This window comes from Rattus norvegicus, chromosome 19 (assembly GCF_036323735.1).
Source record: "Rattus norvegicus strain BN/NHsdMcwi chromosome 19, GRCr8, whole genome shotgun sequence".
NCBI classification, from domain to species: Eukaryota; Metazoa; Chordata; class Mammalia; order Rodentia; family Muridae; genus Rattus; species Rattus norvegicus.
In genome coordinates, this window is record NC_086037.1 from 36552165 (window position 1) to 36579888 (window position 27724).

At 43.2% G+C, this 27724-nt stretch overlaps 1 protein-coding gene across 3 annotated transcripts; it reads left to right on the forward strand.

Annotated features, from left to right (window-relative positions):
• On the forward strand, positions 1 to 23609 carry Siah1 (siah E3 ubiquitin protein ligase 1). 3 transcript variants are annotated; one of them, XM_008772345.4, is made up of 3 exons: positions 39 to 178; positions 19683 to 19863; positions 21698 to 23609. In XM_008772345.4, the coding sequence occupies exon 3, from the start codon at positions 21700 to 21702 to the stop codon at positions 22546 to 22548; it is 849 nt and encodes a 282-aa protein (XP_008770567.1). In that variant the 5' UTR covers positions 39 to 178; positions 19683 to 19863; positions 21698 to 21699; the 3' UTR covers positions 22549 to 23609. The 3 variants fall into 3 exon arrangements, with proteins under 3 accessions (NP_543181.2, XP_008770567.1, XP_038953365.1); NM_080905.2 differs by lacking the exon at positions 19683 to 19863 and having other exon boundaries at positions 1 to 178; XM_039097437.2 differs by lacking the exons at positions 39 to 178; positions 19683 to 19863 and adding an exon at positions 343 to 1069.
• The last annotated feature ends 4115 nt before the right edge of the window (positions 23610 to 27724 follow it).

Sequence of the window (27724 nt, forward strand, 5' to 3'; positions counted from 1 at the left end):
GGGAAGCCGGGCTGCCGGGCGGGCGCGCTCTCGAGGGCGGCGGCCCAGGGTGTCCCGTCGGTCTCGGCGCCGGGAGAGGTGGAGGCGCGGTCCGCGGTGGCGGCGGTGGCGGCGGCGGCAGCTGGCGACCGGGCGCGTTAGACGGGGCCGGGGTCCGCGGCGCGCTCTCCGCCCACAGGTAAGCGGGCGGCCTGGAGGGAGGAGCCGGCTGCGGCCCGGGGAGGGCTGGCGGGTCCCCTTGCGGAGCCGCGGCGCCTTTGTCTCGGCCTCTCCGGGCGGGCCCAGCCGAGAGCGGCGGTGAGGGGAGGCGGAGGGCGGGCGGGCGCGCCGAAGCTATGGCCCGCGCCCTCGCTCAGTCTTTGTTGTGCGGCCCGGTGTACGGCCAACATGGCGGAGGTCAGCCGCGCGCTGCGCGGGCCGCGGTCCGGCCTTGCCTCGGCGGCTCTGGGAGGGTGGCCTCCCCCGGACCCGCGCCTTTATTGTGCGGGGAAGAACGCAGCCTCCTCCCTTGTTTATGTCGCCACGAGCGAGCGCGCGGACGCCCGCCTGGGCCGCTCCAGCCTTTAAGCCTAAGCCTTGCTCCGCCCAGCTTCCTTTGCGGGATAGTTCGGGGTCCTTCCTCCACGCTCCCAGATGCAACTTAGTGTGCACGCCCTGGCCGCTGCGGACCGTCCGTTCCTGGAAAGATACAGAATTTGTTTACCCTGGCAGAAGAGTCACATTTGTGCATTTGGAAAACGAGGCCATCTAGCTGATTTGTCAAAGTCATGGAAACCCTGAACGTGGATGCAGGACAGGGCATCTAACTGCTGTTCTTAGCGTTGAACATTTACCATTTCTTGATAGGCGACTGTCCAGGGTGAAATGTTAACTCGTTAAAGCATTTGGAGCTTGGGCTCCGAACTCTGTCCTCCTGCTTTGATTCAAATCCTGCCCCACCGGTTTGTGACCTTGGGCACGATTTTGGTGCTTCATCTTCCTAATCTGAAAAATGGGTCTAATGGAGAGTATTTGGCTTAAGCCTTTGAGAACGAGATGGGAAATAGTTGATGTGCAGAGAGCTCTTAGAGTAAGTACTAAGCGATCAGAGTAAATGATTACTGCTAAAGACCCTTGCCTCATAACATACGCTTAAGTTATTTTGGCATGGATGCATTGGAAGTACATAGACCAAAATGTTTGAAATCGGGTTACATAAAATCGGGTTAGTATTTGGGTTTTACCGTTTAAAAAAAATGAAAGGATTTAGAGGACAATGATATGCTTTCTGAAATGATGGAATTTTGGGATTTGAGTGATAGGGGATGTGACTTGGTAGATACAGTACATTGTGGAATTTGGAAAGTCAAATGAAGTTTCCTTTTAGCAGTTTTAGTTTATGGATCAGTTCACTTTCAAGGACTTCAATTACCTAACTTGGAAAAGTAGGACAGTGACTCCCTTTAATTAGTGTAGTTACCTGTGGTGTCACCATCTCCTTCAGAAGCTGCTGAAGAGCAAAGCCTGCTGTGACAAATGGGATGGCACAGTAACTGTCTCAGAGCGATTGGCTCACGTGTGGTGGGGATTGTGTTTACCTATGGGATAAGTTTGTGACTGGTAGAGGAAAATTTTCTAAAAGTGGATTCCATAAATTAACCATCCGTTTTTGTTTTTTTTTTTTGTTTTGGAAATTTAAATAACGATACAAACTTGCAATCTGGATAGTTTAGTCGCAATTTGGTCCAGAGCTTTTTACTTAAAGTGGGCTTTAACTTTATTATGTGGGAATTGGTGTAAGAGACTGCCTCTGGGAATTTTGCACCAGTTTTGTAACAGTATTTAAAACTGAAATAGTGTAGCAAATTTGGGTAATTGTAAATTCGACTGGATAGTATGAAAGAGAGAAATTAAGAAAGAAAAGATTACATTTAGAAACAAATGTAGTTTATTTTGCTTCAGAATATCTGCTCCCTCAAACCTTGGGGGAAATTCCTACATTTGAAAGCTAGGCTTGGTGGTAGAAACCTGAACTCACATTAGTTAGCAGGAATTCCAACATTTGAGAGGCTGAGGCAGGAGAATAGAAAAATTTAAGGTCTGCCTTGGCAATTTAGTGAAACCATGTCACCAAAAACAAACATATAAAAAAAATCACTGTATTCTTAATGTCTAAAGAATGTGCTATTCTATAAAAATTAATAAGTTACACGGGAAGTACCCAGATGAACCACTGATCTGAAGAGGAGATTTTGTTTTCTATGTGTAAGGTATTTTGAAAACCAGTCTTACATAATTAAGGTAACAAAACAAGTTTAGTGACTGCATAGTTTTAGATGACTGCGTAAATCATATTTTATGGTAGTTGAGACACTCAGTTTTTAAAGATTGGAAATTCTCTTAACTAAATCTGTTTCAGATCTTTAAATAAAAATAGAAATTTCTATAAGTGAAATATTTAAATGTTTGATGTATTTCATTTAGACTTTGGCTTCACCAGATCTTTATGAAAACCTAAGGACTCCTTCCCTCCCCAGAACCAGACAAATCTGAAGAAGAAAATTTCTTCTATATAATATTTATAGTTACTGGTAATCATCTGATGGCAGAGGTTGGAAGAGGGCAGTCAGATCTGGAGCTGGAGTTACAGGTAGCTGTGAGCTGTCTGATATGCATGACTGAACTGGGGTCCTCTGGAACAAGTGCTCTTAACTAAGCCATCTCTCCAGCCCTGATTTACCCCTTATGTTATCAGTATAAATGAGGTTTCTAGTTAAAGCTATGAACCTGACTGGAAAGGCCTTCCGCATGTAGTCCCACAGTCTTTAATGTGTTAGTCAGTACAGAGCCTTGTCTGAGCTGGCCCTGTCTGTTGTTTCCTTTGATGGACTGTGTGCTTCCAGGTCCTTCTCTTTCTGCTCATTTCATAATAGCCAGGTCGTCACTAGTGAGCTCTTCATGAACTTCACATTGAACCGGGTGCTATCTCCCCATGTGCCCACAGTACTGCTTGTCTCTACAGCAGTGTCTCCTGAGCTGCTACTTTTCTCTGGTTGTTTAACCAAATAGGCTTGAGATTTAGTCCTTGTCCCCACCTGCTCCGCACTTCATTGGCATATGGTTGGTGCTGAGTAAATCAATGCTAAATGACTGGCATTTTTACATTGACTTAAATGGATTTTCCCAGCCTTACCCTAGGGTTTCATTTTGCCCTACCTATTCAAACTAGATTATTCTGTTCCTTGAGCACTGTACATTTTTGTGGTACTTTGTGGTTGTTGTGTGTACTCTTCAATGTCTGTTTTTGCTAGTTTGGGATTAGTTTCTCTGAGTCTTAGTTTCCAGTACCATGTGAGCAGCTGTTAAGTATATTTCTCTTTGAACCTCCCTGGTCCTACTCTTGAAGTACCACTGGAATTGTGTCATTAAAAGGATAGGCCATTAAGAGACAGACCTGGATATGTCTTTTGGCTCTGTCATCTGTCATTTGCCTGAGCTGGCCCTGTCTGTTTCCTTTTTGATGGGCCGTGTGTTTCCAGGACCAACAGATGTTGAAGAGTACACACACCTAAGATCCTTGAGAGCAGAGCTACTGCCCACCTCTGCATTAGAAGCAATGTGCAAATAGATTAGACAGTTCAAAACGCAGTAAAGTGCTTCTGATGTTACCAGTTACATTCTAGTGAAGAAGTAAAATTACAGGTTATTTTATATACTATAAAGGAGGCAAAGGTACTGCAGGAGAGATGGGGTGGTAGGGACAGCTGTTGCTTGGGGTGGTAGCATTTGAAGGGAGATGAGGGACTGGAGCAGGTGAAGGTCCTGAGGCTGCAGAAATTGGGAGTGTTGAGCCAGGAGAGTGTCACTGAAATGAAGTGATGGACCGGGGAGCAGGCAGGTGGTCAGAGTCTACTAAGTCAGCCAGGAATGTGCGTTTAAGAGTACTGAGGAAACTCAAAAAGGTTAACTTACCAGGATAGCATAATCCACCGACGTTTAAAGGTCGCTTTAGTTGTTTGGAGACATGATTACTTTTTGTAAACTGTGTTAGCTAATTCTGGTCTGGATTAAAGAGCTGGTAGTGAAAATGAAGAGAAGATGGACTGGAGGCATCCATTGGATCCATAACAACAGATCTGCTGCTGGGTCAGGTCGGAGAGCCTGAGAAAGGGAGGAATAAGATTTCTGGCTCGAATGACTGGGCTGTGTTGCCACTTGTCAAGGTGAGAAAGACTGGAGGAGGTGTGGTGAGGCAGGATGGGGTAGAGTTTAGAGCTCTGATGAACCTGTGCTGAGATGTCGCGAGTGAGTCTGAGGCAGAAAGAAAGTCAGGAATAGGGTGACACAGAAGCTGGATGGGGCAAGTAGTGTATGCTTGCTCAAGTTGGAGAGACCGGGGTCAAGAGGGAGGGTAACATTTAGAAGTGGGAAGATGGCAGGCTGGGTTCTTCTTGAATTAATTTTCAAGGGAGAAAAGTTAGTGTGTAAGCTTGAGGGAGGGAATATAAAGCAGTTGGGCTTTGGTGGTTTCTGCTGTCTTTTCTGAAAGGTAAGGTGAAACCCTGGGTAAATGCAGGAATTCTGTATGTGGCAGGTCAGAGGTGTAGAAATGGGTTCAAAGGTCTGAGGAGGAACAGGATGAGCTGCTAGCAACTGCTTGCTGATGACTCCTGATTGCAGTCCAAGGAGATCCTCCGGGAAGGGAATATTAAAGCAGTTGATTGATGCACTTCGATTATTAAATGTAAACTTTTTTGTTGACACTTTACATAACTACATATAGAAAGGTACTCAAATCATGTGTAGGCCTTGAGTTTTCATAAAGTGAACCCCCTATTGTAACCAGTCACCTGGGTTAAGAACATTCCAGAACCCTCTTTCCTCATCCTAATTACCACTCCCCACAGGAGACATGTCTTGCTTTTGGATGTCACAGATGGAATTTACTTGTTTCTAAGCTTTCTATGAATGGATTAATGCTGCCTGTGCCCCTTCCCATCTGTTTTAGTTCTTGTGAAGTTTGTTCCTGACAAGGTCACCAGCCATGATGTCACATCCCAGTACAGAGAGAGAGAGAGAGAGAGAGAGAGAGAGAGAGAGAGAGAGAGAGAGAGAGAGAGAGAGAGAACGCGTGCGTGGGTGCACGGGTGCACATGTATGCCCGTGTGTGCAAGTGCACGCCTGTGCCTGTGTGCGTGCTTTGCTGTAAGTCAACAGAAACTGCAGTTTGAATAATGCTGATAAAGTCTGACCAAGTAATTCTGTTTGGCAAAGATTTTTCATTAAGTTGAACATATTGAACTTATTTGTATTTTTATTTGTACATTTTTTATTTGTTTTGAATAGAAGTTTGGTTATGTGAACCAGAAGGAGAAAAACAAATCTGTATTTGAAAACAGAGACTGCCAGTGAGCAATATTTCTTTTCTTTCTTTCCCTTATTCTTCTCTTTCCTTTTTGGTCTTCTGTGAGAGGTTCTCACGCTGTAGCTGGAACTCTCCTGGGACTGGAGTTACAGGCAGTGGTGAGATGCCATGGAGGTGCTGGGAACCAAACCTGTGTCCTTTGAGGAGCAGTAAGTGCTCTGAAGCACCAGGCCAACTTCTCAACTCCCGGTTTATAGGTTTTCTCATTTATACACTTACTTATTTTCAAATTATGTGTGGATTTATGTGTGAGCATGCTGTGCCCTCAGACGAGAGGAAGATGTCGGACCTCTTGTAGCTGGCGTTATAGCTGTTGTGTGCTGCCCAATATGGGTGCTAGGAGCTGAACTCAGATAGCAAGAACTCACACTGCAAGAACAGACAACTTTTTTTTTTTTTAAAGATTTATTTATTTCATGTATGTGGGTACATTGTCACTGTCTTCAGACACCAGAAGAGGGCATCGGATCCCATGACAGATGGTTGTGAGCCACCATGTGGTTCCTGGGAATTGAACTCAGGACCTCTGGAAGAGCAGTCAGTGCTCTTAACCACCGAGCCATCTCTCTCCAGCCCTAAATTTAATTTTTTTGATATGACTGAAATAGGCATTTTCCCATTAAATGATTGATATCTGTTAGTAATTGTTGAGCAACCATATCAAAAGGAGTTGTGCTTACAAGTTTTGAAGTGATATAACTTGATTCTTACTTATGATTTAGGTTCATTTGCCCCAAGTCTTCTGTGCTGATTCTATTCTGTGCCTTTCTCCCTCTGCTTATTGTTATTCCTGTTGCTAAGTGGTGCTGGGGTTAAATCTAGAGCCTCAGACATGCGAGATGAGTGCCTTACTCTTGAGCTGTGTTCTAGACACCTGACATTTTAGCAGTTGATTCTTACATGTATAATACACAAGTAGTCTTATGCAGCACAGCACTCTGTTATCTCGACTGCGTTTAAACCACTTTCTTAAGGAAGAGCTGTTTTCAGTTTATGCCTTTCTATACGTGGAATTGTAGGCATTTGTGTTCCTACACTTTTGCCAACGTGTGAATCAGAAGAAAGACCCTTGGAAGAAAATGGGCTGGATCTCAGAGATATACACTTACTGTTGTGGTGTAAACAGCTTAATTGTGAGAGCCTTTTACATTAAGTGTTCTCCAAGGACACCACCCCACATTTTTGCCAAGAGTTAAGGCTAAAATCTTTGAAAACAAATTTGTATATGTCACTTTCTTACTTTTCTGAACTTTTGGTTGAAAAAATTTTGTATATAGTATACAATCACAAGGTTTTTGTGTGTTTCTGTTTGGTTGTGACACAGGGTCTAGCTGTGTAGCCCAGACTGGAATTCACTGTGTAGTCCTGTTTGGTCAACTTACAGCAAACCTTCTGTCTGTGTCTGCCGCCCAAGCACTGAGACTGCAGGTGTGAGCCATTGTGCCTAGCTTCTGCAAGATTCTTGTTTTATTGTGTTAGGGATGGAACATAGGCCTCTCAAGTGCCAGGCAAAGGGTTCTGTCACTCAGTCTACAGAAGCCGGCTCACAGCCCTCTCAAGGGTTACAGTTTTTAGTATTTGGAGTTTTGCCTGCAGGCACCAGATGCTTGCCTAGTGCCTGAGGAGACCATAAGAAGGCATTGTATCTTCTGGAACTGGAGGATATGAGCTGCTCTGTAGGTGCTGGAACCACATAGCTCACCCAGCCCAGGAACAACAGTCAGGAGACTCTTAACCTTGGGCCAGCGCTCTACAAGGTTTTAAAGGACAACTCCCTTCTTGCTTCTTGCTTTTTGTGAACAGCGAGGCCTCACTGACTATTTTTATGCTTATCTCTTGTCTGTTGGTTTCCTGCTGTGAATGGACCTCCCCCTGCTACACTTACTCTTCCCAGGTCTGTGTGTGCCTCAGCCTGGCTAGACAGGTGGCTTACAAGTGGATCTCACAGTGAATGTGCTGCACAGTGAATGTGCTGTTTATTTACTCCTCACAGTCGGTGCTCTGTGTTTTATGCCTTACTTTGTTCCTGGTGCTTTGCTGTAGCTGTCACCAAATCCCCTGCTACTTTTCTAAATGTTCAAGTCGCTTGTAGGCTGTGGGCTGTCTAAATTGTCATTCTTAGAGCTCTCTTCACTGCACTGAGTTTATTTTAGCTCTGTTTACTGCAGTCCCAGTTCCTTCTTGCTACCTTCCCTCGACTTTGGAGAGCTCGTCCAGGTTCCTGAGAACATTTATAGAGGAGGTAGTGTTTCAAAACCTTGCATCATTATTTTCCTTTCAGCATAATTTGATTTGAATGGAAGAGAATGAGGATAATGGTTTTCTTCAAGAATTTAAAAAGCAATCCCATAGTGCTCTGTAGTTGGAATTTAAAAAGCAATCCCATAGTGCTCTGTAGTTGGATATGGCTGGTCAAAAGGGCTGCTTCTGTGCTTTCTACTTACCCATCCAAGAAATGTTTACTGAGGTCATGCTGCATGTACCAAGTACTGTTCTCAGTATTCGAGGTACATCGTTGCACTAGACAAATCTCACCTCCCAGGTAAGTGTGAATGGTCCTGGAACAATAAAGATAAGTAAATTGTGGGAGTGTGTAGAAAGTAATAACAGTCTAAGGAAGAAACCCTAGAGAGGGCTGCGAAGTAAGGAGAGAAGAAGGTTAGGGCGTACACTGTTTTAGGAGTGCACAAAAGAGGGGCTAGGAGTCAGGGCACAGTTTGAGTTTTTTGGTTAAAAATCTTTTTTTAAATTACACTTTAATGTGTGTATGATGTGTATGGGGCGTGTTCACATGTCCGTGTGGCATGGCAATGTGTATGGAAGTCAGAAGGCACCTGCAGGAATTGGTTCTTTTCTAGAACTGTATGTATACACATTGGTGTTTGACTACATGTATGTTGTGTTGAGGATGTTGGATCCCTGCAGTTACAGACAGTTGCGAGCTGCCGTGTGGGTGCTGGTAATTGAACCTGGGTCCTATGTAAGAGCAGCAAGTGCTCTTAACTGCTGAGCCATTTCTCCAGCTCCCTTGAATGAGGTGCTCTCTGTGTCACTTCTCAGGTTACAGACAATGCTCCACCATGCTCAGATTGAGGTTACAATTCAAAATAGAGAAACAGGGTTGGTCTCATTGAGGAAGTAATGTATGTACAAAGATTTGAAGAAAGTCAAGGAGTTAGCCATGTGGACATCCAGGAGAAGTGTGTTTGAGACAAGACCCAGTACAGTAGAACAGCCCAGCCTTGTCATGGAAGAGTCGGGAGATTGACGTAGACTGTTGCACATGTCATCATGGTGCTCTTTGTGGGAATGTAGTTTTCATTCTTGTGTGAGCAACCAGGGGAGGGTGTGGAGCAAAGGCCTGAGATGATGTCATATAAATTTGAATTGACTAAGCTTGCTGTGCTTAGAACATGTTAGTGGGTAAATGTGGGAGATGAATATGGAAAGAGAGGAAGATTGGATTAGGAAGATATTGTAATCGATCTTGTAGGTGAGGAAATGCTGTCTTAGACCAGATGATGCTGTAAAGCTGTTGAGGAATGGTTAGATCCTTACACGATTTTTTTTTAAAGGAGGGACAATAAGATGGTTGTTTTAGGTATGTGTGCTGAAATTATAGACAGATTTTTTTGTTGTTATTTTTTGTTTTGTTTTAATTTGGACTAGAGAAACTTTTTTAAATATTTATTTTTCATATCTGAGTACACTGTAGCTGTCTTCAGACACACCAGAAGAGGGCATCAGATCCCATTACAAATGGTTGTGAGCCACCATGTGGTTGCTGGGAATTGAACTCAGGACCTCTGGAAGAGGAGCAGTCAGTGCACTTAATGTCTCTTAACCACTGAGCCATCTCTCCAGCCCAAGAGAAACTTTTTAAAAATAATTTTATTTTTTTAAAATTATAATTAACATAAATTTCCCCTTTTCCTCCCTCAGTCCTCCCATGCACCCCAGACTTGCTTTCTCAAACTCATGACCTCTTTTTCTTTGTTATGTATATTAAATAATATATAAATAAAACGTGCTCAGTTTGTAGAATGTTAACTGTATATTATGTGATCACAGAGTTGACCACTTGGTATTATTGGATAACCAGCTCAGGGGAGGGTTCTTCCCTGGGGACAACCATTTTTTTCTCCTCAGCATTACCCGATTTGCCTTTAGTTCCTTCTGTAGGATTGAGGATTTCTGTGAATTTTCCCACCTCATGTTAGCTTGTCCATTAGTGATGTAATTGTTTATGTCTTCTCTAGGTAGCCTTGTTTATGAGAGCGACATCATGGGTTTAGTTTCTGATATTTCTAGGAGACAGTCTCGCAGCAAACTGACAAACTTCTGTTTTTCTCTCTGTCTCTCTTGTTTTGCTTTGCTTTGCTTTGTTTTGTTTTGTTTTGTTTGTGACAAGATTTCTCTGTGTAACAGCCCTTGCTATCCTGGAACTCACTTTGTAATCTAGGCTGGCCTTGAGCTCAGAGAGACCCACCCACCTCTGCCTCCCGGGTGCTGGGATTAAAAGTGTGCACCACTCCCAGATTCTCTGTCTCCTAACAGTCTTCCCACTTCTCTTCCCCTTACACAGTGATCCTCCGAACCTAACCCTAGGTGCAGGGATTTTGTTGTAGATGTGTCAGTTGGGACTGGGCATCACACAGTCTCTTATTCTCTGCAGTGTGATTGGTTTAAGTTTTTTGCTACGGTCTGTTAGGAAGAGAGTTCCCTTTGATGAGGGGTGAGAACACTTACCTGTGTATATAAGGATAAATATTTAGAGTGTGATTAGGAATTATGTTGGTGTAGTAAAGTGGTTGTAGGTTTTTCTCCAAGGTCCATGATCTCACTAGCCCTAAGTAATTGGCTAGGTTTCCAGTACCAGTCATGGTTTCCTTCTTGTTGGGTAGACTTATGTCCAATTAGAAAGCCATTGGTTACCACCAAGATAGTCAGGCCACTGCACTCTGGCGGTTACTGTGGCTCATAGGTGTCGTAGCTGAGTAGAAGTATTGGATGCTTTCATCCTTTGGAAGCTTGCATGGGCACCTGGTGGTACCATGAAGCTAGACATCAGAGATGAGGCTTTCAGGCTAGATCCAGTTCAGTCTCTGGGTCCTGTGTCTAAAGTACATAGTACTTTCAACAATAGGGAGGCAACCAAGGGCAACAGCAATAGCCTGTAAGGTTTTCAGAGTCTCTTGAATAGCCCTGGCCAACAACTCAGAGGAAGGTTTCTTTTGCATGGTGTTGGATTTTTTTGTTAGCTACATTATGGTTCTTGTAAGGAAGCATTGTCAGCCCAGAAGGAAAATTTTTATTTAAACTATATGTATATTTTATACACAGATTTATATATATGTGTAATTTTAGGGAAATAGATAGTAAATGATTCCTTATGACTTTTTCAGACAGCTTTCCTGCTATTCTGCACTCCTCCTGTGGTTTACCTCCCTCCTTCTGGATAAGTTTTCCCCCACCCGCCTTCCATTTTCCCATATCTTCCCATTACTTGTACTCTGCTATTCCCCTCTGATGCTCTTCCTTCCTCTCCATAGTTCCTTTACTTTCCTGGTTTTTGAGGTGACTCTAGGTTTTATTTATATTCACACCTGCAGACTTGCAGCTAGGAGCCTCAGATGAGAGAGTGAGCTAGCAACATTTGTCTTTCTGGGTCTGGGTTACCTCATTCAGTATGATCTTTTCTAATCCATCCATTTACCTGGCTAGACTCTGGTGAAGGCTGTACCTAGAGGTACAAATTTAAGTTCTTAGAAAATTTTAAAGAATCATCCAAGTTACCAGTGTAAGAAAAAGTGTCTGTGGGCAACTCTGAAGTATAGGTGTTTGGAGAGAAAATGAGTGATCAGGTCACTTCTCAGGATCACTGAGATAGAAACCACCACAATTAGTAAATAGTTTTCCAGGCAGGAAGCAGATCTGTAAACTTCTTCCTATGGTGGTGACAGTTCAGAACTTGCAAACAAAATGTACTGAAATACAATATTTCAGTACATTCAGTGTGCTAAATTTATTTCTTAAGGCAGTTGTGGAATGCATGCAGTCTGGTCAGCGTGCAGACAGATTGTTCTGGAGGTCAGAATACTTAGCAGGGGATAGAGTTTGGTTGGTAGTGTTTTTATCCAACATAAATGGGAACGAAGCTGAGTTTGATCCACAGAACTTCATAAGACACCATGGTAGCAAAGAAGATCAAGGGTTCACGATCATCCTAGTGAGTTAGAGACTAGTGCAGACAACAGCCTGTTTCAAAAACAAAACGAACACAGAGTTTTTTATTCAGAGAGCTAAATGTCTGGGACAGTTTGCTCCATTGAACTCAGAGAAATGTTTCAAATTCTAGTGTTCTTTGGATTTGGGGATATTTGCATACATTTTACGAGTTAAGCATTTCTAACCTCAAAATCTGAAATGGCCCAAAATTTAAAAAACATTTAAGTGTCATATCATTTTGGACTTCAGATTTATTGATGCTTTGTGTGTGTGTGTAGACATTCCTGTAAAATAGAGGCCTACACACAGGCTGTTAGGGGTAAAGAACCTAAAATCAGTATATAGCAATTGCCTTTGTATCACTGGACACAGAGCACAGTGCAGAGCTCACCTAGCCTAAGTGGGAAAGGCAAGAACTTCACATGCTGAGAGTTAGGGGCTAACCTATTTTAAAGCTTTGTTCAGATACTGTGGATGTAACAGAAAAGGTTTACCACATTTATTTTTTCTGGTAAATGGGAAAGGGAAACATTATTATATTTCCCTATATCTGTCATTTTACTTTCTGAAGTTTCATTTATCTGTGATCAGCTGTATTCCAGAGAAAATACGTACATTTCAACTTTATGTGATAGAATCCCTCACTGTCCTACTTGAGTCATGAATCACCCTCACGTAGGATATCCATGCTGTACGTGCTTGCTACCTTCCCAGTAGTCAGTCAGTAGCCACCTCAGTTATAAGGTAGACTATCGTGGCACTGTAGGAAGTCTGAGTTTTACTTAAAAAGCAGACTGGAGAGGGACAGCTCAGCAGTTGGCTTCTCTTCCATAGGACTCAGGTTTGGGGCCTACATGGTGGCTCATGGCACAGGGTATTTGAAGCTCTCTTCTGGCTTCCACAGACACCAGCCATACATGGTGCACAGATAAACAGACGCAAAAACAGAGTTTTAAGAGAAAGAAAATTTAAACAAGTAGCTCAGAAATGTAAGATTATTAATACTATCAATTAAGATCTAAGAGTAGGTAGAAACTTTTTTTAATTGAAAAGGTCAAGTTCTTGATTTAATAGGGAAGAAAAGTTCTCAGAGAACACAGAGTAAATTATTGGTAGTCTGTTAAGTGTGCCTAATTTTAAATTAAACTCTGCCATCTCCAAACCACAGTAAATGTAGGCTGTAATATTACCCACAATTCCTGGCATTGTGGATCTTAGACTTGTTAATGCACAAAGAAGGAAAAATACTGTGTTGGAATAGTAAGGTATTTTGTTTAGGGAATGCTAATACTTCATTTTTGACATTACAGTAGGCAAATTGAGTGTGCTGTCTAGTAGAACTAACTTCAGTGAAGTCTGAGATTTGCAGGGTTCCATGTACTTTGGGAATCCAGTACTGCTGGCAGTCATTTGGTTATTCTTGGGTTTGGTGTACTGACAAGAGAATATATTGAGCTAATAGTGGCAGATCACTTTTCCTTTGGCTGAAGAAAGACAGTAGGAAGAAGTTTCGAGGATTCACATTGATGTAACATTTAGCAGGCTTGCTTCTGTCTGCAATGGCCTCTTTGGTTAGTTGGGTTTTGTTGCTTTTGAGGCTGGGACTCTAGCTGGCAGAGAACTCAGAGACTCATATGAAAGGGCAGCTATACTTCCTTTACAGCGAAAATGGAGAACTGCTGTTTTCTTAGCCCTCTCCAGGCTGACTATGCATATGCTTTGTTCTGTTGATACGGAGGAAGCTCCGTTATTTTCTGAAGCCCAGCACTTTGTGCACAGAGGGGGCGTGGACGTGCAACAAGCCCTGTGTGGTCACTGAGCTACAGCCTGTTTTGAGATAAGAGCTCACTAACTTGTCCAGTCTGGCCCTGAACTCACTTTTACTTGTCCTTAGCCTCTCATGTACCTGGGATTACTGGCCAGACCCACCAGGCCTCCGTACATAGTTCCCTATGTACTGAGTTCTTTCTTCTGACAGACTGGTTCTTGTTTGAATTAAAAATCTCTCTTCACCTTATTACTGATGTTACTTGTTCTGTTTCTTGGATCTGCTCCCCTGTTTTGTTTACTGGACTCTAATGCTCACTGTGTTCTACTTAAGGACAGAAAAGTGAGAAGTCTGTCAGTCTTCCAACCTCCTTGCACTTGGTTCTCTTTATGGGCTTCCTCTTAAGTGCTACTCTCAAACCACACCTTCTTCATCCTTCTGGGTGACTCTTACCAGTTGTATCCAAGGCTGCTTTTGCATAAGTCCCCTCTGGGTGGCCTGGATCATGGCTGTGTGTTACTATTTCCTTACCATGTGATTACTACCTTGCTAAAGAGAGTAGGGGAAAATACCCCTTTCTGCTTTACTCTTAAGAACCTTAGCTTTAGATAGAAATGGGTTTTATACATATCACTTTCTCTAGCCAGCAACAATTGGGTGTCTTGTAATTCAGTTTATATTCTCTCCTAGAAGTTTGACCCTACAGGTTAAGCTCTGGGTCTGGAGGTTCGGAGGTCACTCTCAAATTATAGTTTACACATCTGACCAACAATATGCTGTGGCTGGATATAAAATAGACTTAACAGGACTTCTCTGATTTGGTATGATAGTTAGCTAGGGTGGCTCACAGAACTCTGGGACATATTTTGCTGATGTCTGTTATAAATGATATTATGTAATATACATATTATATCATATACACACACACACACACACACACACACACACACACACACACACACACAATAACATATGGTGAGCAGCCAGGAAGAAGAAATAAAGCAAGTTAGAAGGGAAGGGGCGGAACTTCTGTGTCTTCCTCATATGTATGTCCTCCAGAGCCTGCAACATACCCTCTTTCTGGAAACTCAGCCCTGGACTTGTGGACTTTTGTGGAGGCCTCAATATTTAAACATGGTTATTAAATCATTGGCCATTGGCAGTCAACCCTACCTTTAGCCAGCCAAGAAGCTCCCCTCTTTGAAGGGTCAAGCTTTTGAGTGACAAAGCTATATTCTTGGCCACCAGCTCTGTCTTCTATCTAACCTGCTAACACCCAGCTTTCAGCTATTGATTAGCACAGAGATTTCGGGGAGTTTGGCACTGCCTTCTTCCCTCTCCAAAGTGCTGATTAGGGCTTGTATCTCTGCTGGGCCTAGACGTCCATTTCTTGTTAATCATTTGATTAATTACTTCAGTAGTGGTTTTCATAAACATTCCTTCCATCACTATTGTTTGAGGTTTTGCATAGTTAAGTATGTCTGCTTATTATTACTTTACCTCTTTTTGAAAAAAAAATAGGAATAATTTGAGTTCTTGAAGAATTTAAGGAAGACACATTTATCCTAGCAATGATGTACATTTGAGTTATTCTATGTCTTTGACTTTGGCTTCTCCGGTACTGCCTTCTGTTAATAACTTGATGTTCCCCTTTCAGTTTTTATACTTAGTTACGGCCTCCATGTTGCAGCTTCCATGTGGACTGTAGTGCTGGCTTCACTCAGGAGTTTGTGGAAACGCAGACACCTAGTGGCGGAGCACTTACTTCTGGGATATTTGGGGGTCCTGTGTTACTAGAACCAATGCTTCCAGGGTGCACTCTTCCTTTAACGAACACTTCAGATGCTAGGATGTGTCACTTCTAAGATGATTCACTCTTATTTTGCATTTGATTTATTAACCATATTGCAGTATTCCTTTTACATAGTACTAATGAGGTTCTGATAGTTTTTTTTTTTTTTCTCACAACAGTAGCCTCAAATAGGGGATCTCGGAAGCAGCAGATGCTTCACAAATTTGAGTTTCCTTACAAGTCACTGCTGGTATTCCTTTTCCATGTCAGCTTTCTGTCATGTCCTTTTCTTGAAAAACACACAGAGACCTGAGGACAACCCATTTACCTCTTTTGAGAATGGGTCTCACTGACCTGGAGTGCATCGATAAGTATCGTTAGCCTGCCTGGCCCAGGAGCTCCAGGAATCCTGTCTCCATTTCCCAGGGCTGGAAGAACAACTAACTCCCCCATTTGGCTTTTTATGTGTGTGTGAGGGGTTGAACTAGGTTTTCATGTTTGCAGAAGTGCATCCTGTTTAAATGTTTTAACTCAAATCCCTAATGTACAGTGTAAATCCATAATTGGATAGTTATAATTTTACTATCATTTTTGCCCCTTGGAATTTGAGTTCAAGGTCATGTATCCATACCAATCCAAAATATTTTGGTGACCTGCTGTTTTTTAGTCTGAAAGTAGAAGCAGAGGGCCCAGTAGGACTGAAGACGTGGGGTAGGTGTTGCTTTAGTCGCTTTATACTATGAAGTCCCATGGCATGTACCCTTTAACCTTAGTAAAGATAGCTGCCAGTCATACCCTTTAACTTTAGTAAAGATGGCTGCCAGTCATGTGGCCGTTTAAAAGACTTCTTTCTCTCTTTCATTCTTTCTTTTCTTTCCTTTCTCTCTCTCTTTCTTTCTTTCTTGGGCGGGGAAGGTCTATTTTTTAAAACAAGAGTTGAATCCAGATAGACAGTTCTTTAAAAAACAGGAGTTGAATATAGCCAGGCAATGGTGGCACAAGCCTTTAAAGGTAAGTTTTCTGTGAGTTCCAGGACAGAGAAATCCTATCTTAAACAAACAAACAAACAAACCAGTTGGGTCTGAGTTACATATGCAGTATATTGTAAACCAGGGTTTACACATACACAGTGAGATGTAGCAGAGATGTGGAGAGGTGAGAGATGTTTGAGAGTGGGAAGTGGAGGAAATGTGGAGCAAGTTTAGACGTAAGCCATTTGGGGATTGTTTATTTGTGCTGTGGCCGTTGGAAATCAAGTATGCCAGTTTTTCGCCATTGGTCTGTACTGAGGCCAAGCTGTTGGTAATTTGAGAAGGAGGCGGGAGGGCAAAAAACCTGAAACCCCACTGGGGGAATTTTCTATAAGCTCCCAGAGGTGCTGATAGAGACAGTGGCCTAGATGGGCTTGGGCTTAGAGTTCTGCCCAAGGGAGGAGCCTACTAACGGGCTTAAGGAAGAGGCAGCTGAGTGGGGAGGTGGAACTTCAGGGGGCAGCTGGGAGCAGGAGCTACAGAGTTAGTTTAGTGGGACTGCAGTTCCTAGGGGGAGGCCAGAGAAAGCTAACTGAGCTGAGGTGGGTGGAGTGTCTTTGTCACAAGAATTTCTATCCAGGGTGAATCCAAACTGAATGGCAAACTTGGCAGAGAGAAAAAAATGTCCAAATCACAGAGGAATGGTGCCCCTTCCCACGTGACCTTGGCCTATGTAGGGCCAGAGGAGTGAGCTCCTGGCACAAAAGTGGCCTTTGTAGTAATAGTACAAAGTTGGCAGCTTAGGGAACACTTATCCAGTAGAGAAAGATGACAGCAGGGGAAAGGGAGACAGTAAATGTCCTGGTGCAGAGATCCAGACATGAGTGTAGCGGGTCAGAGCTGAGAGATGAGTTGAGTGCCCACGTGGGTACCTTGGGAGCGTGTAGAAGACTGTAGGAGCTGGAGAGACATTAGGGAATGGACAGGGAGAGGACTGGTTAGAACCTGTGGAGGCGAGAAGTAGCAGTAGAATTTAGGATCAAAACTGAGAGATGTCAGGAGCCAGCAAAAACAAATGCTGCAGACATATCTCAGGGGAGTCCGTCACACCAGCAGCTTGGTTCTCTTCCTAGGAAGAGAGCTTATAGATGCCCATCCCATGGTTTCACCTCCAGATGAATGAATAAAATAAAAAAGGAAGGCTGCCATCGCTCCTACGTGTGGCAGAGGTTTATTGTAGATATGAGGGAGAGCACAGCCAGAGGCAGGGACATCTGGGAGAGTCCAGAGTGAGCATGACCCTGAGCCTGGCCATGTGAGAGTCGGAGAGCCAAGAGAGTAAAGAGTAGACAGACAAACAAACAAACAAACAAGCAAACAAACAAACAGACTTGGTAATTAAAATGACCGGATTAAGTAGGGAAGGGCAGCCAAGCCCCCGGGCTGCAGGAGTTTAGGGTGAGGGGAGGGTGTGCCCGCTGCGTATACGTACACACATACATGTAGGCAAAACAGGCGCATTTGAGCTGGAGACATAGCTCAGTTGGTTTAATGCTTGCTTAGTTTTTCACAAGGCATGGCAGGCACCACATAAAACCAGGCGTGTGAGCAATCTCAGTGCTAATTGGGAGGTGGTGAAAGCTGGAAGCTCAGGAGTTTAGGGTCATCTTCAGGCTCCCAGAGTCCAGTGGCAGTCTGGGATCAGTGAGTGAGCCCTGCCTCAAAAAACACCCGCCCCAAAACAAAAAATCTAGCAGTGGCTAAATACTCTGAAAATATTAAGACAAAATTAAAAGGTGTTAATATTTTTTTTTTCTGTTTAGCTTTTTGCCAAAATGAGCTTGAGATGTACAGTTTAGAAAGTCCAGGCTATATTTCTGTTCTTAAAGATGCTCAGTGTAATTTAGTATTAAAGTGAGGTGAAAGTGACTGAACAGGATAAAGGGGGGCAGGTGGATGGGGCTGAAGGTGCTCAAAGTGGGAAAAACCCACACTCTATTGGAGCCTTCACTGCCTGCCAGGTTTTGGTTGTATTGAAGATTGTCCTAAGCATGGTATAATGCTAGCTTAAACCTTTGAAGCTCTAGCTGACACTATCCAAGTCTGAGGTACACAGGACTTTATGGGGCAAGGGTAATAAGACTGGTTTAAAAACAAGGCAAGCTACTCTGGTTTAATGAAGCCAGTTAAGGAAGCTTTCCCAGAGTGGGACGAGGGTATAATCTGTGTTCTGGGTGTGCTTACAATTCTCACTGCATTGGGGAGGGGGGCGTTTGAAATAAGGTGGCACACAAACAGCAGAGTTAGAATTGAGGAAAATGGTGGTTGAGTTCTGAGTGAGTTGGGGAGGGTGTTTTTCCCGACATGCAAACTTGAGAATTCTCAGACAAAGGCCTTGCCTGGCTGGACGCTTTCCTTCGTCCCTGCGTGTATGTTTCCTACCCTGGAGCCTTAAGAAAGCACTGAGATCGTGACCTCCGGAAACATGCTCTACGAAACTTAACTGCTCCCAAGTGTACGGGCTTCACGTTGCTGGTGGCGCCAGGCAGAGCTGCTCAGGTGGTCTGTGGGGTGGAGCTTGAGGCAAAGTCCGCCCTCTTGTTTGGCTCGGCCCTGGAGCCTGCCAGGTGTTGGAGCCTAAGCCGCAGGACGCCAGAGCTGCTGGCCTTATGTTGGTTGAGCCATTGGAGATCACCGGTTTAAGACCACACAGCTTAGAATTCATGGGAGGTGTTGTCTCTCCTGGGGACAGGCCACCGTTGAACTACTATTAATACGGAATGGAAGTGAGCAGCCTTCTGTGCTTAGGAGCCCAGGGCCCAGGAGGGGCTTCTGCAGGCTGGCCGTGGGGGTTGCAGGAACCTGAAGCCTCCATTCTCATGACCTGGAAGCCTGCGCGCTTTCTGCATTCCTGGAAAGGAGTCCTGCTCACATGCTTGCCAAGAGTTGGGACCAGGACCAGGAAGGGGAAAGGTACTGACATAAAAGCAACTGCTTTAAGAAACCAAACCATGCGAACTCGTGCATTCTGGTTTAAGCTACACCGCTTTGTCAGGTTCTGTAAGGTCGGCAGTGAGGGTTCAGTGGCGCTACAGCAACTCCGATTTAAATCAAGCCTCAGGTGTGTCACAACTTCTGCAGACTTGTCCTTGGTTTCTACTTTAGGCCAGCTTTGTGGTTGAGGGACTTATGGCTTAAGACGGAGCCGCATTCTACCTTTCTAACTTGGTAATGGTGTAGGAGTTTTCTGTGCTGTAATACCTCCAACCATAGTTTTTGCTCATGCTCAGTAGAAATTAGTATGCTTTTTCTACAGTGTGTGGAAGGTAATAAAATATGTTGTAACATGAACCTGAGCTTATGCTGATAAGTGCTAGAGGTATTTTGCTAGGTCTAGGCACTGGTCTAGTGTTTTTCTCATGAACTTGGCTATATTGTATTTAAATATAAACTGAAGTCTTTGATGTGACCAGAGCTGTTTTGAAAAACTCACTTTTCAAATTACTGTGTTCCTTTAAGTGAATGAGCTACACTTAACATGGTGGAGTGGATGGGAAGCAAACCATTTTGGTAATGCCAAACCCATTGTTTCACAAGTGACCTAAAATGGACAAATCATCTGCATAAAGAATTTGCTCAGTTGGAAACTAGATTACAGAGTACTCTTTATCCTGATGCCTGGATCACAGGACTTCAGATGGTGAGAGCTGATTAATCTTCTATCTTACATACCACGGGTATGAGCCTCGTGATAGTTTCTTTTACACTGTGTGTGTGCTGGAGAGGAAACGGAAAGCCACAGGCAAACTAAACATTTGTCAGTAATTTTTTGCCCTTTGAACTTGAGAGTATTGCTTTAGTGTCAAAAGAAAAAAAAAAGTAAACTTTCAGTGCTGCTCCTGGTTTCCTTAGAGTCTGCTGCAATCTAGAATTTCAATTGTGTTGACTTGGCTATATTTGTAACCACTGTTGTTTTTGAAATGTTAAAGCCTTTGCAACAAAATGATTATAACTGGCAAGAAATGCTGTGTTTAGTGTAGTCTCAGGGAGTGTACTGTCAGGACATTGATTGCTCTTTTGTCAATTTCTGAGACAAATTATGACCTGCCAAATCCCACAGAGGCAAAGTCCTGGGGAAAGTTGTTTATTGTGTGTGACCCTCACTAGCTGGTCCTTTCTCCAGACACTCAGAAGTCTTGTGGTTAGTTACAGTGAAAGCTGTAGCCACAAGAGGGAACCCACAGGTTCAGGGAGCTCTTTGTTCAGCCCCACCCAGCGTTTGATCTTCTGTGGTTTTCTCCACTTCTTATATTCCTTCAGTCTTCAGATGAACGCACTGACTGATGGGAGACAGAAGTGATACCTGGCTGCCTTAATAAAAGACTGAGTAGACGTCTGCAGGCAGATAACAGGATGGCAGGGTTTCCTTCCCCTGTGACCTCTGAGCCCATTCCCAGAGCACAGTTCTAGTGATGATGCTGTTCATGCTGGGAAGAGTTGACCCGGCTCTAATGGTCTTTGGCATATGAACTTCATAGGACTAAAGCAGTAGGTCCTGAAGCTATGAGCAAACTCAGACTTGAGAAAAAATAGATGGAGGTGGAGACTCGGGAAAAAAGTCCAGCCCAAATAAAGTTTATATTGTAATTTAAGGTTTTCTTCTTTTAAAAAAGATTTGTTTTTATTTTATGTGAATGGGTGCTTTGCCTGCATGTCTATCTGCTCATAATATGTTTGAGTGCCCTGGCTGCCTCTAATGAGCAGCCATTTGGGTGGTGGGATTTGAACACTGGTCCTCCGGAAGACCAACCAGTGTTTTTAACTGCTAGGCCATCTCTCCAGTCTCCAGCCCTGTATTTAATTTATATTCCTCCTCTTCCCCTCCTCTTCCTCCTCTTCCTCCTCTTCCTCATCCTTTCCTCCTCCTCCTTCCTCCTTCCTTTTTTTTCTTCTTCCTTCTTTCCTTTTCTTCTGCCTCCTAAATGTTGGGAGTTAAAGGCTTGTGCCATCTTGCCCAGCTGTATTTAAGTTCTTAAGACAAAGACAGTTTTGTAGTTCTTTATTGTTTAGGAACTTTTTTGAAATTAGGTCTTCATATGTAGTCCTGCTTGGCCTGAAACTATGTATGCAGACCAGGCTGACCTCGAACTCCCTGATCCCCACCTGTATGTGTGTCTGCAGTGCAAGGGTTAAAGGTGTGGCCACAATGCCTGGTGCGATTCTTATTCTGTGTAGTCCACCCAGAGATTTCCACTGCTTTAAGAACAAAAAAGTATTTTAAACATGCTGGAGAACATTTTGGAAATACAGTTTACTCATTATATAACTCCAGAAAATTAACCTTTAGCGTTCAATTTTTATTTTATTTGTATATGGATTTAAAACTATATTTACTTAATTTTATTCTTTTATTCACGATAAATTTTGTGGTATGCTTTACAAGTATTTATGACATGTATACATACATATCTACTAATGTGTTATATTTGTAACTTTCCCCCTGCTTCCTTTTATTTTCTTGTTTTCCTTTACAGAGATGAGCCGTCAGACTGCTACAGCATTACCCACCGGCACCTCAAAGTGTCCACCATCCCAGAGGGTACCTGCCTTGACTGGCACAACTGCATCCAACAATGACTTGGCGAGTCTTTTCGAGTGTCCTGTCTGCTTTGACTATGTATTGCCACCTATTCTTCAGTGTCAGAGTGGCCATCTTGTTTGTAGCAACTGTCGCCCCAAACTTACATGTTGTCCCACCTGCCGGGGCCCGTTGGGATCCATTCGCAACTTGGCTATGGAGAAAGTGGCCAACTCCGTACTCTTCCCTTGTAAATATGCCTCTTCTGGATGTGAGATAACTCTGCCGCACACCGAAAAGGCAGAGCACGAGGAGCTCTGTGAGTTCAGGCCTTACTCCTGCCCCTGCCCTGGTGCTTCCTGTAAGTGGCAAGGCTCCTTGGATGCTGTCATGCCCCACCTGATGCATCAGCACAAGTCCATTACCACCCTGCAAGGAGAAGATATAGTTTTCCTTGCTACAGACATTAACCTTCCTGGTGCTGTTGACTGGGTGATGATGCAGTCTTGTTTTGGCTTTCATTTCATGTTAGTCTTGGAGAAACAAGAAAAATACGATGGCCATCAGCAGTTCTTTGCGATTGTACAGCTGATAGGAACACGCAAGCAAGCTGAAAATTTTGCATATCGACTTGAGCTGAATGGTCATAGGCGGCGATTGACTTGGGAAGCCACCCCTCGGTCTATTCATGAGGGAATTGCAACAGCCATCATGAATAGTGACTGCCTAGTGTTTGACACCAGCATTGCACAGCTCTTTGCAGAAAATGGCAATTTAGGCATCAATGTAACTATTTCCATGTGTTGAAACGGCAATCAAATATTTCTGGCCAGTGTTTAAAATTTGCATTTGACTTCACAGAGAATAAGGCACCCATCTGCTTGCCAACCTAAACCTCTCCTGGTAGGTAGAAGCTAGACATGAAGGTAAATAAAAAGAAAAGCTGTTAATACAGGAAACAGTTGCATGTAGTAACACTAATATATTTAAAAATAATTCAACAGTAAACCACTGAAAAATATATATACCCAAGATGGGCATCTTTTGTATTAAGAAAGGAAACATTGTAAAATATTTCTGAACTTTGTGTTTGTTGTAGATTGATTGTATTGTTGACAATTTTTTGGGGGTGTGTGTCTGTGCACGCATGCGTGCACGTGTGTGGTTGGTTTTCCTTTAACTGACAAGCCATCTGCGTGGTCATGGGCCACCGCTTTCCCCTTGTGAGTCAACACACAGTGCTGCTGTGGGGTTGTTTTTTGTTTTGTTTTTTGTTTTGTTTTTTGGTGTGTGTGTATTTGCTAATTTTTATTCTAGTTTTTCATTAAATAAATTTGACTTTCTTTTCTGTAATTCAGGTTTTTCTCACTTTTGTACCTTTTAAGTTAGCGTCTTTTTGATATCCATAATTGCTTAATGTCAGAAGTTTGTGTTCAGTACATACTTTCTTTTCCTTCAATCAATTTATTAGACATTTTTAATTCAGCCCTTCTGTGGAAATAGGAATTCCAGAAAGGAAAGGGAGCAGAGCAGCTCGTCGAGGCTGAAGCAAGTACAGGATGGTCTCGCCTCCCGACTGCTGTCCTACGCCGTCAGGTCAGGCTTACTCTCTGAAAGGTTAGCTTAGGGAGTAAACTCTGATCACTATAAATTATAAAATAATCAGGCTTTTCCTCTCTTCAAATGTCTTGGGCAAATCACATGTTTAAATTGGTTCTTGTATTTATTGGTTTTGCAAAAGAGTGCATCATCATACACAGTATTTGTAATTAAAGTAAATCATTTGTTTTTAAAAAAAGGCAGTTTGCAAAAAAATGTTTTTGGTCTTTTATAATTCTCATTAAAAGATTATCTGGCAAATTAAAAAACATTTTAATGTGTTTACTTTAGCTCTAGGTTTTTGTTTTTGTTTTTTGTTTCCCTGGAGCTGAGGACTGAATGTAGGGCCTAGCACTTGGCAGATGCTCTACCCTGAGCTACACCCTCACCCTGTGGCCCTAAGATGGATAAACTCCAAAGGTAGTTTCCTGTTCCGGTCTGTATTTTAGAGCAGAGGATTGTATGCCACTGTTTGAAGTATGTTTTATTTTAAATCACAGAAAAGACTGGACAGCTCTCCCTCCCACTTTCATTCCATTAGGACATTGGGAATATGACTAATTAATGCTGATTATTCTTTTCCTTTGTGAAAAAAGGTGAGTTATTTTATCCTTTCCTAGCTCCAGTGGTGTGGTACTGACTCTGCAGTCTGATTTTCAAGTTTCTAGGCACCAGTTTACCTCCACCCAACTTAACCATCTGTCTGACCTTGGGCCCAGTCTCCTAATGTGTAGATGGAGTTAAGTCTGGTGAGTGTGTGTACGGTTAAATGAGGACCAAGTACTTAACCTGAAACACCGCCTCATAGGACATTAGCATCCAGTGTGGGGCCCTGGACTCTGTCTTTAGTGTCGTGTTCCTACATACATTCATGCGCACAGTACAAGTCTGGACATTGGTAATTTCATACTCCTGTCGGGTACCCGAAGCTTAGGAAGTCACTGAGAATTCACTCAGGTTTCTCTCTTATCCTAATTCCAATTCTGGATCGTGGAGTTTGGTTCTGTCGGCCATTTTCAATACAGGTAAGCCTTATATTGAATTGGTTGTCCTGTCCAAATGTTCTATTTGGGGTAAAAGGAATAGTTCAGCTACAGATTACAACCAGATTTTTACTTGTATGAATGTTTAGAAAAGCTGTGTGTGCATGTGTGCGTGCGTGCGTGTGTGTGTGTGTGTGTGAGAGCTCACTGTCTTACCTGCCCACTTAAGCTGGTTACACCATTTACCAAGAGACATTTGTCAAGCTGGCATCACTCAGACAATAGTTAGTTAGCTTTTATACTAAGCACTGTAGTGTATCTCAAGTGAGTTTTTACTGACATTTTTTTTTCATAAAATTAAAATCCTTTTTATTTTAAATCAAGCCACAGTTTTGGTAGTGCAGCTCTGTGGCACCAGCTGGCTTAGAACTTTAAGAACTTGGACTCAGAGAGGTTGGTGGGGATTAAAACCACCACCGTCGCATCTGTTTTGTCTTTTGTCATGTTTGTTTTTTTACTAAAGAATACTTTTCATTGTAAGGCACAGTACATTTTACTATGGCAAAGAAATGAGCATTAGTGTTGGACCTTGATCATCAAATTGGAGACTAACTCTGCTTTTCTTGTCTAAGGAGCTGCTAGGTGTTCTCCTGGGAAGGAGCTCACAGTACAGTTTCTCCTTTGGTTACTACAGCAGTGTCGATTATTTAAGTAAACTAGTCAATAGTCCCAGCTAATTTTATATTTGGAAGAATTGTCAAAATTAACACTTGTATGACTCAATGTCAGTACTGACCAGTAGTACAGTTTACTTCCTGACAGTGTTTTATAGGAGATACTAAAGGCTTGGCCTCCTCAGCAGGTGACTGCCAGACTTGTTGCTTTTGGTGATGTTGTGTCTTGACAAGAAGCATCCTCCACAATGACTGGTGTCAAAGGCTTGGCCTCCAGTAGTAGTACTGAAAAGTGGGTCACTGATAAGTTCATCAGTGGATGTGTGTATGGCTGAATTGAGGGTTGGGGGAGGGCTAGTTACTGGGGGATGTATTTTGGAGGGCTGTGTCTGCATCCTCCTCACTGGCTCTTCTGCTTCCAGCTGCTCTGAGGTGAACAGCTTTACTCTGACATGCTCTCCCTTCCCACCAGTGTTCTGCTTCAACACAAGCCCATGGCGACAGGGCTAATGTGTATGGGAACCTGAAACTACAAGTCCAGAGAAGTCTTAGTCTTAGGTGTCCTGTCACAGCGATGGAAGGTATTGTACCTTACTGGTAGTCATCACAAGTGGCTGTGCCCGATGGGATCAGATGCATTGTGCACAAGCAGTACTGTGAGCTGGGACTCGGCACTGCAAATTAGACTTTTGTGTCCCCACTGTTATGAAGAGGGCATGTGCTGTGGCCACAGAGTGGTTTTGTGTTTCAGAGATTAAAGCTCTGACCTCTCCGGTGCTAAGCAAGTATTTACTGAGCTCTACCTCTAGTCCAGAATGCAAATTGTAGTTGCTGTCAGGGAAGAGTAAAGAAAAATCGTGTTTAAGCATATACAATGACCTGGTGTTTTTTAAAGCTTCATGCACATTTTATATCACTCATAATCTAGTATATCCATAATCTTATTTACAGTCACTGATTTACTAATTGTTATTAAATATCTTAGGAACAAATAAAACAAGGCATTTGCCCCTGAATTTTGTTATAGCTTGTGTGACTCAGGAGTTCAGTCTGTAGTTCGTAGAAAAGTCCAGAGGAATAATGAACGGGCAGAACCAGTTAAAGCTACACCATGAAGTTGATACCAAGGTTTCCAGCTTTACTCAACTTTGACACCTGAGCATTTGTGTGTGTGAGAGAAGTCAAGTGGTCTGCGTGGGCAGAAGGGTTGGGCTGTAGCTGGGATTGAGGTGTGGTGTAGCTCAGTGTCTGGGTAATTACCCAGCATGTGCAAGGCCCTATATTTAATCCCGAGGACTGTCCTACACACATGCACAGATCAGGAAGTTGGGCAAAATTATACCAGTTGTTTGGAGTTTAATAAAGGACAAATTATTCCTCATAGATGTGGAGGCAGGAGTCCAAGGTCAATATGTTGGTAAGCTGAATGAGAGCCATATGCCTGTCTCCAAGATGGCACCTTAGTGCTAACATCCTGGTGGAACAGGCATTCAATTGCTCACGAGTTCTCCTGGGCCCTTTCCCAGTAAGTGTGGGACATATGCATTCTTTTAGGCCATTCTGATCACAGCTCCACCACAGAAGGTCTACTGAGCACATATCCCAAAATAACCAGAAAAGCAGGGATCAGTACAGTCTCGGTTCACAGCCAACAGTCACAAACACAAGATGAGTGGACAAACCTGCGCCACATGTGTACAGTGGGTTGTTCAACCGTAAAGGGCAGACTGGATGCATGGTATAGGGATAAACCTGACACTTGGCGAGATGTCAGAAATAAGGACACGTATGTGACGTTACTCCTCCAAAGCACTTAGCACGAGGAACTTTAGACTGGTCACGAGGTCTGGAGTTGAGGGAATGAGTTCAGTTTTTCTAACTGTGCTGAAAAAGTGGACAGTGGGAACACTGAATGTCACAGATGTCCCTGAATTAGACACTTGTGAGTGGTAAATTTTATGGACATTTTCTCCAATCAAAAACTCCTTCCTAATAAAGCAAAAACAGTGTTAGAGAAAAACAAACGTCTTACTGGTAAACGTCAAATGGGCATCTTTAGAAAGGAAAGATGGGCTGGAGAGATGGCTCACCAGTTGAGTGTTGTTCTTGCTCAAGACCCAAATGCAGCTCAGAACCACCTGTAACCCCAGCTCCAGGGAATCTGACTCCCTCTCCTGGTCTCTGCAGGTACCCATATGAGCGCGCGCGCGCATGCACGCACGCACGCGCACACACACACACACACACACACACACACACAGAGCAGGTACCCATATGAACACACACACACACACACAGCCAGACAGAAGAAAAAAAACACAAAGACTGACCTAAGACAGCACAGAAGATGCCCTATGAAATTTTCTAAGTATTTATAAGGTCAGTGCTGATGTCTAGGACCCAGAGAACCCCAAGCTTTAAAGGATGTTCTTTGTTAGCACCTGAGGCAGGGCTGGGGGTGGAGACAGTCAGTTGTTTCTTCTCTCCCTGTGTACGATTACTGAAATGGCAACATTACCAAAGCTGATACCTCACTAAGTGTCAGTGTCTGTCTAGACCTTTTCCCACAGCATAGTGCCCCAAGAGGTCCTGCGCCTGACATTTCCTCCAGAGATTTTATTAGCAGGCCTGAGCAGGAGTTCAGGTAACTTGCAGACCCCCTTCTCATCCAGGAAGTTTCAAGAATATTTTTGTTATCTCTTTTTACATTTTGTAATGTTAAGATTC